Below are 17,926 nucleotides of genomic sequence, written 5' to 3'. Positions count from 1 at the left end.
TTTACATTCTGGTAATACCAGAAGGTTAGTGTTTTCATTCTGGAATGATCAGAACTTGTTAGTGTTTACATACTGGTATGATCAGAACTTATTGGAGTCTACATCTGGTTTGACCAGAAGGTTGGTGTTTACATTCTGGAATGATCAGAACTTGTTGGTGTTTACAACAGGTATGACCAGTCTATGGTTGGTGATTACATACCAGGATGACCAGAACTTATTTGAGTCTACAATCAGGTATGACCAGAACTTGTTGGAGTCTACAATCAGGTATGACCAGAACTTGTTGGAGTCTACAATCAGGTATGACCAGAACTTGTTGGAGTTTACAATCAGGTATGACCAGAACTTGTTGGAGTTTACAATCAGGTATGACCAGAACTTGTTGGAGTTTACAATCAGGTATGACCAGAACTTGTTGGAGTCTACAATCAGGTATGACCAGAACTTGTTGGAGTCTACAATCAGGTATGACCAGAACTTGTTGGAGTCTACAATCAGGTATGACCAGAACTTGTTGGAGTCTACAATCAGGTATGACCAGAACTTGCTGAAGTCAACAATCATGTATGACCAGAACTTGTTGGAGTCTACAATCAGGTATGACCAGAACTTGTTGGAGTTTACAATCAGGTATGACCAGAACTTGCTGAAGTCAACTATCATGTATGACCAGAACTTGTTGGAGTCTACAATCAGGTATGACCAGAACTTGTTGGAGTTTACTATCAGGTATGACCAGAACTTGTTGGAGTCTACAATCAGGTATGACCAGAACTTGTTGGAGTCTACAATCAGGTATGACCAGAACTTGTTGGAGTCTACAATCAGGTATGACCAGAACTTGTTGGAGTCTACTATCAGGTATGACCAGAACTTGTTGGAGTCTACAATCAGGTATGACCAGAACTTGTTGGAGTCTACAATCAGGTATGACCAGAACTTGTTGGAGTCTACAATCAGGTATGACCAGAACTTGTTGGAGTCTACAATCAGGTATGACCAGAACTTGTTGGAGTTTACAATCAGGTATGACCAGAACTTGTTGGAGTTTACAATCAGGTATGACCAGAACTTGTTGGAGTTTACAATCAGGTATGACCAGAACTTGTTGGAGTTTACAATCAGGTAAGACCAGATATTGTTGGAGTTTACAATCAGGTATGACCAGAACTTGTTGGAGTTTACAATCAGGTATGACCAGAAGGTTGGTAATTGTAACATACCAGTTTGACCAGAACTTGTTGTTGTTTACTGTTTACAGGTATGTGCTGGATCTGCAGTAAGCAGAATCTGTTTCGTGTTTTGGACCAGATGGCCCTTCTGTATCCTGAGGAGTACAACTTCCATCCCCGAACATGGTATCTTCCTGAACAACTTCATGCCCTTGCCAACGAAATGAAGAAAATGAATGAAAAACGCTCTCGTTCAAAAGCCACATTTATTGTTAAACCAGATTCCGGTTCACAAGGTGAAGGTATATACTTGATTAGAGATGTCCAGGATTACTTAAGTATGAACTCTGGGTACCAAAATGTAGGAAAGTTACATGTATGCCAGGAATATTTAGCTGATGTGTTCCTTATTGACAAATTCAAATTTGACCTTAGGGTGTATGCAGTTTTAAAATCTGCCGATCCCCTTGAGTTATATGTTTGCAAAGAGGGATTAGCAAGGTTTGCTACTGTGCCATACGAATATCCAACGAACAAAAATATACATGAAGTTTTCATGCATTTGACCAACTACTCATTAAACAAAAAAAGTGCAACATTCAATAGGTCTGAAAAAGAAGACGAAGGCAGCAAAAGAACGCTCACCAGTGTGTTCACTAGATTACGTCGCCATGGATACAACATCGATAAGCTATGGAAACGTATTGAACAAATTATCGTGAAGACGATGATCGCAATAATTCCGGACCTGAAGATAGAATTTCAGAATGCACTGCCAGCAAACAAACCAGGGCCCACATGCTTTCAGGTAACTAGATATTAAACACATGTGCAGCATTCTGCTTGGAATGTATCAATCTCGATTTATCATTGAGTTTAAGGTCTATGAATGATTAAAATATCACTTCAGGGATTAAAGTGCTCTGCCTATTACAAGTGTTTCAAAATAGCAAAACTCGTCAAACTGCACACACTCAAGTCATACATGTATTACAACATTGTGAAAATGTTAAGATGTTATGCTTAAAAACTGCATTTTTTCTGTGCCTGTGAATTAATATCTTGATCGTGCAAATGAGATTTTCTTTATCCCAATAATGACAGAATCGTGATAAAACATTTTCTTTGGTTTTAAAGTGTAATGAATGGCCTACTATTGACATTGAAATAAAAGTTATAAATAAACATTTTAAAGCTGATCGAATGTCTATTGATTATGCATGCAAGACTTTGACAGACATCGTTTTCATGCTTTATTTAGTGTATGAAAATAGCTTATTGATAACAACCTTAAGCTTCAATGTTTTGTTGAAACAAAGCCTTTAGAAAATTTTCACAGCCAATAATCTTTCATTTGAAACCATTTTCTTTTAGTACAAGTCTGTGTTTTACATGGAATGGGACTGTTCGTATTTATATACACATGTAGGCTATTGATTGAAATAAAGTATGGGGTTGTCTTAAAACAAAATTAGTGTCAAGTTTCTTGATTCATGTGTCTAAATGTCAATATCTCATTACCTCTGTATTTTTGTTGAATTATATTAAAACTTAAGTATATCATATTTAAAAGTACATTCAGAGTTCAGAATTGTTTTTGTATTCTTTCTGTCATATCAATACCATAATGGTCTGTGTATATACTTGTCACAGTGGCTTGTTGACAAGGCTCATTAAAGTAATAATAAATCAGTTCATCTAGCCAAAATTATATATTACACAATCTTGAACATGTATATCATCAATATATATTTATATATATAATACATTGCCTTAAACATAACATGAGATTTGACAATATTCAAAAGTACCCTATACTGTAATATGAAATTATTACAGTATAGGGTACTTCTGATTTTTGTCAAATCCAGCGCTTATTGGCCTCTTAGAAAATAAGTACCCTGCTAAATTAAGTACCCTGCTAAATCATTTAAAAATTGCATTTTTACAGAGAATTGACGTCACTATTTGCCAGATGAAACATCGTTTAATATAATTGAGTCAGTAAGAACATAAGAGAAAGATTAGTTATGTCCTAGATGTAGATGGATATGGAACTCTTTTGATAAAAAATGTTGTTCATTGGGGGGATTGCCCTTGTCCATCCTTTTTTCTGTTACAAAATGGTGTTTCACACATATTTCTAAAAGTATATTACCCAGAAAGATGAATATTTAAAGGAATATTAACCAGCATTTGAAGATGTGCACCTTGGGTTTTGAATAAGTGTAGAGTTATGGCCCTTGTCTTTGTTAAAATATGGCATATACAGCATGCAATCTTGTGTTGCCAAAAGTCTGCATTTGATACAAGTCTGCATGTGATATATAAGTATGCATGTGATATATAAGTATGCATGTGATATAAGTCTGCATGTGTTATATTAATATGCATGTGATATAAGTCTGCATGTGATATAAGTCTGCATGTGGTATTAGTCTGCATGTGATATAAGTCTGCATGTGCTATAAGTCTGCATGTGCTATAAGTCTGCATGTGCTATAAGTCTGCATGTGATATAAGTCTGCATGTGGTATAAGTCTGCATGTGATATATCAATCTGCATGTGATATAAGTCTGCATTTGATATAAGTATGCATGTGATATTAGTCTGCATGTGCATTTGATATAAGTCTGCATGTGATATATTAATATGCATGTGATATAAGTCTGCATGTGATATAAGTTTGCATGTGGTATAAGTTTGCATGTGATATAAGTCTGCATGTGGTATAAGTCTGCATGTGCTATAAGTCTGCAAGTGATATAAGTCTGCATGTGCTATAAGTCTGCATGTGGTATAAGTCTGCATGTGATATAATTCTGCATGTGATATAAGTCTGCATGATTGTGATATTAGTCTGCATGTGATATAAGTCTGCATGATTGTGATATAAGTCTGCATGTGAAGCTCTGTACACCTGAGATCAATTAAGGTCACTGTTACTGAAAATGTTTCAAGTTAATGAACCAGTTACTGCTAGTCAGAAGCCAAAAAAGATGGCAGCAGCATTTATTGAGAAGTGATAACATGAATCTTATCAAGTTAACAAGTTACTATGTTAATTATTAAGTTGGATTTGCAAACAATACCTTCAAGTTAACCTGTTTAAGTATTGTACAGCTAAAAAAGTAACAGGTAGCAGTTCTGGGCATTTCCAGGCCTATTTTTAGTTGTATGATATTCATCTTGCCTGAAAAGTTTCGCGAATATAAACAATATAGCTTGATAATTATCGTGAAGAAAAAGTATGGGGTTAACACGACACAATCTGTGAATGTTAATAGGTTATTTTATGGCAAGAATAATATGCCACCAATATTACTTGAAAACCACATCATACAAGGGGGAGGACTTATTTTGTTTCTGGCAAACATTAAGTGAGAAAAATGTTTTATGGCAAAGAAAATGGTGTATTTGGATTAATAACTACCGTTTCTGGGACCATTTTTTGCCTGGTTAGTTGACTTTTTTTATAATTTTGAAAAATGAATGCGTCCAGTGAGTGGGGAAAAATATATTCTTCAATCCGATTTTACAGCACATTATGAACAGTTGGACACAATGAAATGATGCAGAAGGTTGTTTGTATTGTCACCAAAATGTGGGTAATGTGCTTGCACTATACAAAATGGGGGGTTAAGGTACAAAAAATCGACCAGGAAACGTGTACAGTCGAGTAATAACTATGACGTTTGGAAGATAGGAATATATACATGAAAGCACGGTTACAACATGCAGAGATATGCCATATTTGCCCAAAAAATATGAAAAAATGAGGATAAATTCAGCACATTTATTTGTAAACATTGCCTCCCGAGCCACAATCTGTTCAATAACTTTTTTATCTTTAAAGTTATGATACCAAACTAAGATGTCGTTTGAAGAATATGTTTTTCCCCCACACACTGGACCCATTCATTTTTCAAAATTATAAAAAAAGTCAACTAAACAGGCAAAAAATGGTCCCAGAATCGGTATTTATCATTCCAAATACGCCATTTTAATTGCCATGAAACATTTTTCTCACTTAATGGTTGCCAAAAACGAAATTACGTCCTCCCCCTTGATCATAGTTATGAAACTTGTTTGCAGATATTTTTATTAAATGATGAAATTTCCCAACAGCTGTTTGAGCATGGATATCCCAAAATCGTTATATATATGCAACCTCCCTTGTCATCATATCAAAAAAAATTGTATTGATTACCAAAGTATATTTAATTGTTGCAGATTTTAGGCTTTGACATCTTGCTCATGCATGATCTGAAGCCAATGCTCCTGGAGATAAATAGTAGCCCAAGTCTACGCATTGACAGTGAGGTGGAAGTAGCGCCTGGAGTGCCAGAGTTTGTCCCAAGCCCAAAGGACGAAGAAGCGAAAATACCACTGATTCGAGACACCCTGCTGTTAGTGGCACCCGACAAGAAGGTGAAATATTTGGAAAGGTGGGTGTATTAATATTCCTTTTTAATAAACATTTGTTTCGTTTGAATGTTTTTGTGGTTTAAGGATGTGTGTTAACAAATGGAGCTTGTCTATATATATGGGTATGCCTGCTGATAATTAAGATTTGTACATGATGTGACATGCCAAAAATGGTACTGTCATATTGAATGTGAAATTTGGTAAATTCACTATTCTTGCATATAAATCTTAATAGTGTTGTTACCATGCTTGTTATGTTTTCATATGTATTTTCAGAGATTTTAGTCTGAACAAATGGTCATGAATATTAATATTTGTATTGAATTGCTCCAAAAATGTTAAGTATTTAAAGTTGAACTTTCAGTTGCAAACTTTGAGTGAGAGATGAAGACTTCATAAATATAGTTTCAATAAATTTTCACTTGGAGGAAATATAGATTGCTCCAATTCATAATACATGTATAGCTACAGTATATAATATCTATGTGATCTTAAGTTTTGATAATTCGATTATTTTATAGTTGGAGGGAGACGTATGGTAAACCATTAACTTTCCGAAATTTGGAATCTGAACGGTATTTAGCTCTTAAATTTTGGTTGACAAGTTGTCTTCCCTTTAGGTGTTTGAAATCTTACCAATTATCTCTAGTTTGACACAGGATTATCTCTAGTTTCACACAGGATTATCTCTAGTTTTACGCAGGATTATCTCTAGTTCGACGCAGGATTATCTCTAGTTTGATGCTGGCTTTATTTCACTTTCAGTTTGAACAGCTGCATGTAGTCCAAGTAGTTGTAATGTTTACTTGGCAGGTATTTCTAAGATATATTTGCGAGCAAATCATTTCAGCAGCTCAAATTTGGTCAAATATTAACATATGTCTTTGAAAATGTACAGTAATTATGTTAATTGAGCCATGCCATTACAAGTAGCTGGACTATGAGTCTTTAAACATCAGTGCACCCATATAGAACAATAATAACAGATAAAAAGTAGATTTATTTGATTAAAACAGCATGTTAAATTAATATATCCCTTAAATTGAGAGTCGGTAAGATATTATAGTATTGTATTACTGTTTCATATTTAAAACGTTGATCAACTAGAAAGCTATGTTTGGTATTTGTTTATATAACTATCTCAATGGTACAACATTTGATAAATTTACTGTTTTCTATATATGGCATAGGACATTTAGATTGACTGAAAGCAACTCTATATATTCCAAACCCCAACTGATTTACTAACTACTTCAAAGGGCTTAGTTCTTTTAAAGTCATGCTGGGTTCTATAAATATAACTTTAAATCTTAATCAAAATATCCGGTAATTTGTTTTATTTTGGCTGAAAGTTTCCTACTTGAGCAATTTATAAAATCAGCCTAGTTTCTTTGTTATAATTTTAGGTTCAAGAAATACCTACCAAACTTTAATGTTTTTTTTTTTATACAGTTATATTTTCCAAACCCAGTATGACAGTATTCTGTTTGAGCACAACCTTAAAGTGCTGCATGGAGGGAAGCAGAGAGTTTGTTTGGTTTTAGAGAGTTTATCTGTTTGGTTTGAGCACTACCTAGTGCTGCATGGAGTGCAGCAGAGAGTTTGTTTGGGTTTAGAGAGTTTATTTGTTTGGTTTGAGCACTTAGTCTAGTGCTGCATGGAGTGCAGCAGAGAGTTTGTTTGGGTTTAGAGAGTTTATTTGTTTGGTTTAATCAATACTTAGTGCTGCATGGAGTGCAGCAGAGAGTTTGTTTGGGTTTAGAGAGTTTATTTGTTTGGTTTAAGCAATACCTAGTGCTGCATGGAGTGCAGCAGAGAGTTTGTTTGGGTTTAGAGAGTTTATTTGTTTGGTTTGAGCACTACCTAGTGCTGCATGGAGTGCAGCAGAGAGTTTGTTTGGGTTTAGAGAGTGTATTTGTTTGGTTTGAGCACTACCTAGTGCTGCATGGAGTGCTGCAGAGAGTTTGTTTGGGTTTAGAGAGTTTATCTGTTTGATTTGAGCACATCCTAGTGCTGCATGGAGTGCAGCAGAGAGTTTATCTGTTTGGTTTGAGCACATCCTAGTGCTGCATGGAGTGCAGCAGAGAGTTTATCTGTTTGGTTTGAGCACTTCCTAGTGCTGCATGGAGTACAGCAGAGAGTTTATCTGTTTGGTTTGAGCACTTCCTAGTGCTGCATGGAGTGCAGCAGAGAGTTTGTTTGGTTTGAGCACTTCCTAGTGCTGCATGCTGTGCAGCAGAGAGTTTATCTGTTTGTTTTGAGCACTTCCTAGTGCTGCACGGAGTGCAGCAGAGAGTTTATCTGTTTGGTTTGAGCACTTCCTAGTGCTGCATGGAGTGCAACAGAGAGTTTGTTTGGTTTGAGCACTTCCTAGGTACAGCTGCATAGTGTGCAGCAGAGAGTTTATCTGTTTGTTTTGAGCACTACCTAGTGCTGTATGGTGTGCAGCAGAGAGTTTATCTGTTTGGTTTGAGCACTACCTAGTGCTGCATCGAGTGCAACAGAGAGTTTATCTGTTTGGTTTGAGCACTACCTAGTGCTGCATGGAGTGCAGCAGATAGTTTGTTTGGTTTGAGCACTTCCTAGTGCTGCATGGAGTGCAGCAGAGAGTTTATCTGTTTGGTTTGAGCATTTTCGAGTGCTGCATGGAGAGCAGCAGAGAGTTTGTTTGGTTTTAGAGAGTTTATCTGTTTGGTTTGAGCACTTCCTTATGCTGTATGGAGTGCAGCAGGAAGTTTGTTTGGTTTGAGCACTTCCTAGGGCTGCATGGAGTGCAGCAGAGGGTTTATCTGTTTGGTTTGAGCACTTCCTAGTGCTGTATGGAGTGCAGCAGAGAGTAAATATGCTTGGTTTGAGCACTTCCTAGTGCTGCATGGAGTGCAGCAGAGAGTTTAATTGTTTGGTTTGAGCACTACCTAGTTCTGCATGGAGTGCAGCAGAGAGTTTAATTGTTTGGTTTGAGCACTTCCTTAAGTGCTGTATGGAGTGCAGCAGAGAGTTTATCTGTTTGGTTTGAGGACTTCCTAATGCTGTATGGAGTGCAGCAGAGAGTTTGTTTGGTTTCAGAGAGTTTGTCTGTTTGGTTCGAGCACTTCCTAGTGCTGTATGGAGTGCAGCAGAGATATATTTGTTTGGTTAGAGCAAGAAGTATTCTTTTATGACTGAATGTTGCGTCTTGTGTAATGTTAAATAATGGGGTTCCATAGGCTATATCTAGCACACTGTGCTAGCAATTCTGTTCAAAGACATTAAAAGGCTTCTACATTGTAGCTGTTAAAAACAGTACTCTTTTGGAGGGTTCTACTTTTCCTTTTTACATTATGTTTAAAACCTATATTAAACAATGTTGATGACGCTTTAGTCTGCTTTTTAGGGTAAATTTTGGGGTAAAATATATTACTGGGAAATTTAGAGGCTGTATGACACAAGCTTAATGGGAGCTGTGACTTGTAAACAACAAGACTAATAACACCTAGATCAAGATTCGTAGTACACAGACAAATACAAAGATTTGCATTCTTTATTTAGTATCATTTTACTATACTTTTTTTTGCTTAAATTTCAGGATTATATACTAGCAATGAAAACATAAGAAACTGAAAATAAGCTAAATATTGGTTACACCAAAGTGTTGTATTTTTACGCAGGCGAAAGATAGTAAGGTAATATAACATACTAGTAAAAAACAGCTTAGATTTAGTGGAGATACTAGCAGCTATTAGCACCCAAGAAACATCATTGTTCTGCTTTATAAGCGTCACACTAGTGACATGCATACCCTGCAAACCTTAAATACCCTTCACACATACATACCCTACAAACATACATACCTTACAAACATACATATACCCTACAAACATGCATACCCTATATACATGCATACTTGTATACCATACATATCTACATACACTGCCTACATGCATACCCTACATACATGCATACCCAACATATCTACATACCCTACATACATGCATACCCTACATACATGCGTATACCCTACATACATGTGTATACCCTACATACATGCATACCCTACATACATGCATACCCTACATACATGCATACCCTACATACCTACATACCCTACATACATGTGTATACCCTACATACATGCATACCCTACATACATGCGTATACCCTACATACATGCATACCCTACATACATGCATACCCTACATACATGCGTATACCCTACATACATGCATACCCTACATACCTACATACCCTACATACATGTGTATACCCTACATACATGCACACCCTACATACATACGTATACCCTACATACATGCTTACCCTACATACATGCATACCCTACATACCTGCATACCCTACATACATGCGTATACCATACATACATGCATACCCTACATACCCTACATACCTGCATACCCTACATCATGCGTATACCCTACATACCTACATACCCTACATACCTACATACCCTACATACATGCGTATAACCTACATACCTACATACCCTACATACCTGCATACCCTACATACATGCGTATTCCCTACATACCTACATACCCTACATACCTGCATACCCTACATACATGCATACCCTACATACCTACATACCCTACATACCTTCATACCCTACATACATGTGTATACCCTACATACCCTACATTCCCTACATACATGCGTATACCCTACATACCCTACATACATGCGTATACCCTACATACCCTACATACATGCGTATACCCTACATACCCTACATACATGCGTATACCCTACATACCCTACATACATGCGTATACCCTACATACCTACATACCCTACATACCCTACATACATGCGTATACCCTACATACCTACATACCCTGTATATATGCATACCCTACATACATGCATATACCCTACTTACATGCATACCCTTCATACCTACATGCCCTACATACATGTGTATACCCTACATACATGCATACCCTACATACATGCATACCCTACATACCTACATACCCTACATACCTGCATACCCTGTATATATGCATACCCTACATACATGCATACCCTACAAACCTGCATACCCTACATGCCTGCATACCCTAGGTACTGATCATCTATATTGGACAATATAGCTATGAGAGTTCTCCAGGGGGATACACCTAAAGTGAGTCTGTAGCAGTTTGAGTGTTTTTTTTAGTCTAATTTTAAAGATGGCGGTGAAAATATAGAAATAATATTTTTGGCAATATTTTGTCCTGTTATTAGTACTAAATCTAAGGTACAAACTACGAAAGACTCTTTTTATATGTGTACCCTCATCACAGTTTTCAGTGTTATCAAAAATCTGTACAAGTCACACATATATATATATATATAACAACATGATTTTATAATCGTAAAGAGATTTAAGATAAAGAAGCCATTATCTTATCAGTGAGCGATTTAATAATGGTAATATTGGTATAACATGTATGTAGTTATTATTATAGTTATATTTTAATTGTAACTTAGGTTTCATCAGTTGCAATTTCAAATTATATCAACATGTATTTAATCGTAATAATCAAACGTCATAGTATTTCAAACCTTATTTTACAGAATATGCTCATTGGTAAGATGGGTGAATTATGCACTGCTTCTGTGCACATGTACATTAAAGATGAAGGAAAATAGTTTGAGCTATTGTCTTCAACTACAGTACACTAACTTATGACTTTTTTAACACATTTTGCTAGTATCCCCACTTCAAACAATTGAAATATGCACGCTTCTCAAATAGTGAGTTTATACCATGTGTATTAATTTAAACAAATATCATCTGTAGTCAGATATGGACATACTGGTCAATACATGTAATGGCTCTGTATATAGACGTGGAGCCCAAACCAAGCAAACCAGCAGGCCCCATCACACACAGCCTTCACAAAACCAAACCAATAATGGGTACCCAAAAGTTAATGTTAAAAAAAAGAAGGTTCTTAATATTTTAACTGTATTAATTAAGCTGCAAGTTTATTTTTTCTGTTAATATAAAGTTCTTCTAATTATTTATATATCATTCATTACTATCATATCAATATTCAAAATATGTCTATACATATTATAAACCTTAATTTTTTACTTAAAAGAAGATATTACCATGTTCCATTACAGACAAAAGCGGCGAAGAAAGCGTCGAGAGAAGCGACGTAAGAAACACGAAGAGGATCAACGTCATCAGGCACAGGAGGAGTCCCAAAAACCACCTACTCAGATAGAACGGGACGGGATCATCCATGTTGAAACCAGCCATCCTCGCAGCAGCATCGTCATTATACGGTCCAGCGAAGATGACGAGCCAAGGAAACCAAGGCATGAAAGTTCGTTTGTTTTACCGAACATCTATACTGATGGGATGTCAGCAAAGAAGCACCCTGATGAAAATGAAAATGACATAACTGATCCTTGTGTGGAACATTTCAACCAAGAATATGTAGAAAGACACGAGTTTGTTGACTGTGTTGAAAAAATGCAAAATGATAGTGATGAAGAAAATGATTCTTGTGGTGTTGGCAAAATAACGTCCAAGCCAGAAGACAACAAAAAATTAATAGTCAGTAGAAACCAAAATGGTAATAATTTGATTGATGTGCAGTCGGTCACGAGAATTCAAAGCTCAAGTAGGATTTATAACAACAGTAGTAGCAGTTACTATAGTAACTTAGATTATGAAAATAAGATGGAGGAAAGCAGCGGTAGTGAAGATGAAGGTCATGTGACTGATGACCTTGATGGGTACTGTAGTAGCTTGAAGCAAGTTTACCCTGACACATATGCAGACAAATATGACAAGTTGGTTTTTCTGCTTTTTACTTTTTGGCTTCATTACAATTTTGCAATTACTTTTTATTTACGAAAGCAACGCTCAAGAACACCTTTGATTATTTTTTAGAATGTCTGTATTATTAGAATGTCTGTATCATTAGAATGTCTCATTAGAATGTCTGTATCATTAGAATGTCTGTATCATTAGAATGTCTGTATCATTTAAGTTTAAATGCTAATCAATTCTTTGATTTTCTACTTATTATGGCTAACTCCTTTTCACAACATTTTTTTTACTAATATTAAACAAAATGTATGTATGTTGCAGATTTCGAATTTATGAGAAACTAGCGATTGTGTTCACAGTTTGTCTGGGTGTTAGAGCCACACAGCGTCTAGGTCCCACTGGCTTCAGAACTTTTGCAAGGTATATATAGTAATACCACAGATTTTATATGAGAATGATTATGTTATATTTAGCTGAGAGGAAGGGTAAGGGTTTGACTTGAAAGTATTAGTTATGGTTTATTTTTTGCTTTACCAAAATTGGTGTATTAAAGCAGACCAATTGCTGATTTATTTATTTAGTAAAGTGTTGGCACGAATTATTTCAAAATTTCATGCCTAAACCACATAAAACTAAATAATTAAATGGAATTTGATCAGTTGTTTAGCTGTTCATTGTAATGCCTATAGTGCCTGTCTCATTTCCACTTGGATGTTTTTATATGTGTTTCTATGAATTCTACTGTAAGAGTTGTCTTTGTTTTAGCCCTCATAAAAATATCATGTTACTTACAACAATAATTTATGGATTTATGTAACTTTGAATAGGGTATGCTCAGGTATACTTGGCTGAATTACAGCTTATGCTTAAATCAGTGTCAGGTTTGAAAGTGTATGGTTATTTAAAATCAATGCTTATTTATTTAAAATTTATTGTATGATAAGTAATTTATAGGTGTCTGTCTGATAACAAAATTATTTTTATCTGCCTTTATGTCTGAGATGTGAAGACAGTCTAAAACAGAAGACACGTTTAATTCATGCAAGTAATCAAGTTAATGGCCCAGTGAGTATTGCAATTTAGAAATGGTCAATTTTCATAAAATGAAATATATATGAATTCTTCATTGAAAATTAAGTTTTCCTTTTGCACCAATATTCAAGTTGAGACGTATAGTTTTGATATTCAAAGCTGAATCAAGTTCTACAAATCAAGGAATCACACTTTCGATTAAATGATTTTGGAATATAAAAAAAAGATGAAGGAATTTTATTGTTAGCCTTGGCCCAAATATTTCGCATGTTCATGATGATATATTTTTTGATTACTACTGGGGAATGGGGGGGGGGGGGGAGGCTTTTATGCTTTTATTTCATATCATTATTAATTTAACTTTATGATGTATATGAAGTAAGATTTATTTTGTGTTATTGTTTGTCGGAGTGAGCAAATATATTGTCATATTACTTGTAGAAAATGTCGCTTGAACAAAAAAGGACTTACAAACGCAACCATCGACATATTGTTCATTGACATGCAACGGAAATGGGAGCATGTGAACCCAGAAAGAACGACAGGTAGGTGACATTTACTCCACTTAAGCACCTTTTAAAATCTGGTTACCATATCTTAGCTAGGCTGGGGAATAAATTCAATGAGTCTCGCGCGTAATTCATGTTGTTGTCTTCAAATTTTGAAAAACATAAATAAAAATATTCTGTATTCTTCAACTCTGTCTTTTATTCATCTTTGTTTGTGGTCACATATAGCCTATCATGTGAGTATCCTCCAGTTACTCTGGTTTTCTCCAGTACAGTCAAGACTACAGTTAGTGAGTGATAATATAATGTTGTCACAACTGTAAATTTGTTATAAATTAATTAAAAGTTTAAAGTAAAGCTTTTGTTTTACTTATTACTCAACAGGACTGGGTTTCCGAGGGTTTCTTGATGCTTGCCATGAAATTGCTAGACGCAAATTTTTACATGGTGACATCCTCCAAACCATGGAAGAGTTTATTGATTACTGCCTAGAAAACCTTCAGGAAGATCAGCTATTTCAAGCCCGCAACAACCCACGCCTTCTCACTCGCCGTACAGCTCGACCTCATGGCTATCCCATATTGGAGCCCATGGTTGAACCCTTGCGAACCCACGCTATAGTTGACGAACAAACTGGAATATTCTTAGACAGCCGTTTGCATCCAGGGAGATATTTGAAACCTAGTTCGACAGACGATGTTGACTTTTTCCTACGCAAGCATGGGAGGCTACAGTCGATAAAAACAAAACGTTCAAAGTCAAGGACAAAAAATCTGGATGAAAGATAGCAACTACTAAGCCTTGCTTATGTTTCACATAAATTACCAAGTTTCACATTTTAGAGAAGAAATGTACAAGTGTAATGCATTTTAAGGAATTTTAATTTCAAATACATGTAGCTCTTATTTCTTGTCATATACTATATTTAGGGACTAACTTATCATGTTTTAAATTCATGTTGTTGGAAGTTGATGGATAATTTACTCTTTGTTTTTGTCTGTATTTGTATACTACTATTCTACCTCATCTATAAGCTGTTTCTTTGAAGATAATGTTGGATTGTTAAGGCATCCATTTAATACATTTGAACTTCTCGGTTATGTTCATGGATATACATACTCACAATTGTGTGATCAGTATAATTAATTAGTGTGTATTGTCTCATTTTGTTTTTGCTAGTAGGACACTTTCACAAAGATAAATATACAGGAAGAAGTTTCAGTCAGATTCTGCAAAAGATTGTATCAAATTCTGGTTTAACCTGTGGCCAGATGTCCAGATATTGAATGTACATCTTCTGTGACTTAATAGCCCTGTTTTCTTAACTGTTATTTTGAAAAAGGAAGTAATCACATTGTGACTCTCGTTAAGCATGTAGTTCAGCATTGCTCTCCCTTTGACCGAGATTGTGCTCCTCATTCAGATCATAGTCATATGAGTATATTTTTAGTTACATTGTTTTCGGTGAGCAGTGTTTAAAAAGGATGATTACATATTATGGACTGGCACAAGTTTAGTGACAATTTAAAAAAGAAAACTAATGCATGTATTATTATTCATGTAATTAAGATAAATGGAATATACGTTACAGTAGTTAATTAGCTTTTTGTAACATAAATTCAGGTGTCATATTCCTCAGTGGCTGTCATTGTCATGCCAAAAACAATCAAATAAAATATGTTAAATATATTCAAATGACAATTACCTGTGACAATTTCTATATGTAATTATGTAATTATACATGAGGCCTACAACTTCTTCAAGTCATTTCCCTCGATTATCATATAAAATACAATATAAATTATTGACAGAAAAAATTAGTATATTTTGTACCCCCTTGAAAAAGTGTGTACCCCCTTGAAGAAGTGCTAATCCCTTTGAAAAATTGTGTACGCCCTAGAAGAAGTGCATACCCCTTGAAGAAGTGTGTATACCCTTGAAAAGTTTTGTATCCTCTCGAAGAAGTGTGTATCCCCTTGAAATATTGTGTACGCCCTAGAAGAAGTGCGTACCCCCTTGAAGAAGTGCATACTGAAATATTGCTCAATCCACTGGAAATGACGACAGAATGGGAATTCCAGGCTAAATATAGATATTCTAGTATTGTATATAGTAAACACCAAAAGATTTCTGGGATTATTTGCCTCTGTGCTGAATTCTATTTTGTTGTTGTTGTCTGTTATGCAATTTTGTTACTCTTATCTGTATAGCTTGTCTGTATTTTGAATATAAAAGTTGAGTTATTGCCATTGTGGTGTCATCGTCGTCATAGTGTCTTGCCATTGTGGTGTCATCGTCGTCATAGTGTCATTGCCATTGTGGCGTCATGATCGTCATAGTGTCATTGCCATTGTGGTGTCATCGTCGTCATAGTGTCATTGTCATTGTGGCGTCATGGTCGTCATAGTGTCATTGCCATTGTGGCGTCATCGTCGTCATAGTGTCTTGCCATTGTGGTGTCATGGTCGTCATAGTGTGATTGCCATTGTGGTGTCATGTCGTCATAGTGTCATTGCCATTGTGGTGTCATGGTCGTCATAGTGTCATTGGCATTGTGGTGTCATGGTCGTCATAGTGTCATTGCCATTGTGGGGTCATGGTCGTCGTAGTGTCATTGGCATTGTGGTGTCATGGTCGTCATAGTGTCATTGCCATTGTGGTGTCATGTCGTCATAGTGTCATTGCCATTGTGGTGTCATGTCGTCATAGTGTCATTGCCATTGTGGCGTCATGGTCGTCATAGTGTCGTTGGCATTGTGGTGTCATGGTGGTCATAGTGTCATTGGCATTGTGGTGTCATGGTCGTCATAGTGTCATTGCCATTGTGGTGTCATGGTCGTCATAGTGTCGTTGCCATTGTGGCGTCATGGTCGTCATAGTGTCATGCCATTGTGGTCGTCATGTTCGTCAAAGTGTCATTGCCATTGTGGCGTCATAAGGTCATTGCCATTGTGGTGTCATGGTCGTCATAGTGTCATTGCCATTGTGGGGTCATGGTCGTCATAGTGTCATTGCCATTGTGGTGTCATGGTCGTCATAGTGTCATTGCCATTGTGGTGTCATGGTCGTCATAGTGTTATTGCCATTGTGGTGTCATGGTCGTCATAATGTCATTGCCATTGTGGTGTCATGGTCGTCATAATGTCATTGCCACTGTGGTGTCATGGTCGTCATAGTGTTATTGCCATTGTGGTGTCATGGTCGTCATAGTGTCATTGCCATTGTGGTGTCATGGTCGTCATAGTGTCATTGCCATTGTGGTGTCATGGCGGTCATAGTGTCATTGCCATTGTGGTGTCATGGTCGTCATAGTGTCATTGCCATTGTGGTGTCATGGTCGTCATAATGTCATTGCCATTGTGGTGTCATGGTGGTCATAGTGTCATTGCCATTGTGATGTTATGGTCGTCATAGTGTCATTGCCATTGTGGTGTCATGGCGGTCATAGTGTCATTGCCATTGTGGTGTCATGGTCGTCATAGTGTCATTGCCATTGTGGTGTCATGGTCGTCATAGTGTCATTGCCATTGTGGGGTCATAGTCGTCATAGTGTCATTGCCATTGTGGGGTCATGTCGTCATAGTGTCATTGTCATTGTGGTGTCATGGTCGTCATAGTGTCGTTGCCATTGTGGTGTCATGTCATCATAGTGTCATTGCCATTGTGGTGTCATGGTCGTCATAGTGTCATTGCCATTGTGGTGTCATGGTCGTCATAGTGTCATTGCCATTGTGGCGTCATGTCATCATAGTGTCATTGCCATTGTGGTGTCATGGTCGTCGTAGTGTCATTGCCATTGTGGTGTCATGGTCGTCATAGTGTCATTGCCATTGTGGCGTCATGGTCGTCATAGTGTCATTGCCATTGTGGCTTCATGGTCGTCATAGTGTCATTGGCATTGTGGCGCATGGTCGTCATAGTGTCATTGCCATTGTGGTGTCATGGTCGTCATAATGTCATTGTCATTGTGGTGTCATGTCGTCATAGTGTCATTGCCATTGTGGCGTCATGG

At 36.6% G+C, this 17,926-nt stretch overlaps 1 protein-coding gene across 4 annotated transcripts in view; it reads left to right on the top strand.

Annotated features, from left to right (window-relative positions):
* LOC128224208 (tubulin polyglutamylase TTLL11-like) overlaps nucleotides 1-16,158 on the top strand; it is a 32,206-nt gene extending 16,048 nt beyond the window's left edge. For 2 of the 4 annotated variants that reach the window (XM_052933975.1, XM_052933976.1), the window contains exons 4-10: nucleotides 1,265-1,983; nucleotides 5,410-5,624; nucleotides 6,126-6,179; nucleotides 11,716-12,393; nucleotides 12,695-12,793; nucleotides 13,847-13,950; nucleotides 14,299-16,158. In XM_052933975.1, the coding sequence (XP_052789935.1) occupies nucleotides 1,265-1,983; nucleotides 5,410-5,624; nucleotides 6,126-6,179; nucleotides 11,716-12,393; nucleotides 12,695-12,793; nucleotides 13,847-13,950; nucleotides 14,299-14,702 (2,273 nt within the window). In that variant the 3' untranslated portion in view covers nucleotides 14,703-16,158. Of the gene's footprint in view, nucleotides 1-1,264; nucleotides 1,984-5,409; nucleotides 5,625-6,125; nucleotides 6,180-9,251; nucleotides 9,267-11,715; nucleotides 12,394-12,694; nucleotides 12,794-13,846; nucleotides 13,951-14,298 lie in introns of all 4 variants that reach the window. The other 2 variants (XM_052933977.1, XM_052933978.1) reach the window with 2 other exon arrangements.
* Nucleotides 16,159-17,926: the final 1,768 nt, after the last annotated feature.

Source organism: Mya arenaria, chromosome 17 (genome assembly GCF_026914265.1).
Source record: "Mya arenaria isolate MELC-2E11 chromosome 17, ASM2691426v1".
Classification (NCBI taxonomy): Eukaryota; Metazoa; Mollusca; class Bivalvia; order Myida; family Myidae; genus Mya; species Mya arenaria.
The sequence above is the reverse complement of the archived record's forward strand: the minus strand, read 5'-3'. Positions and strand labels throughout refer to the sequence as shown.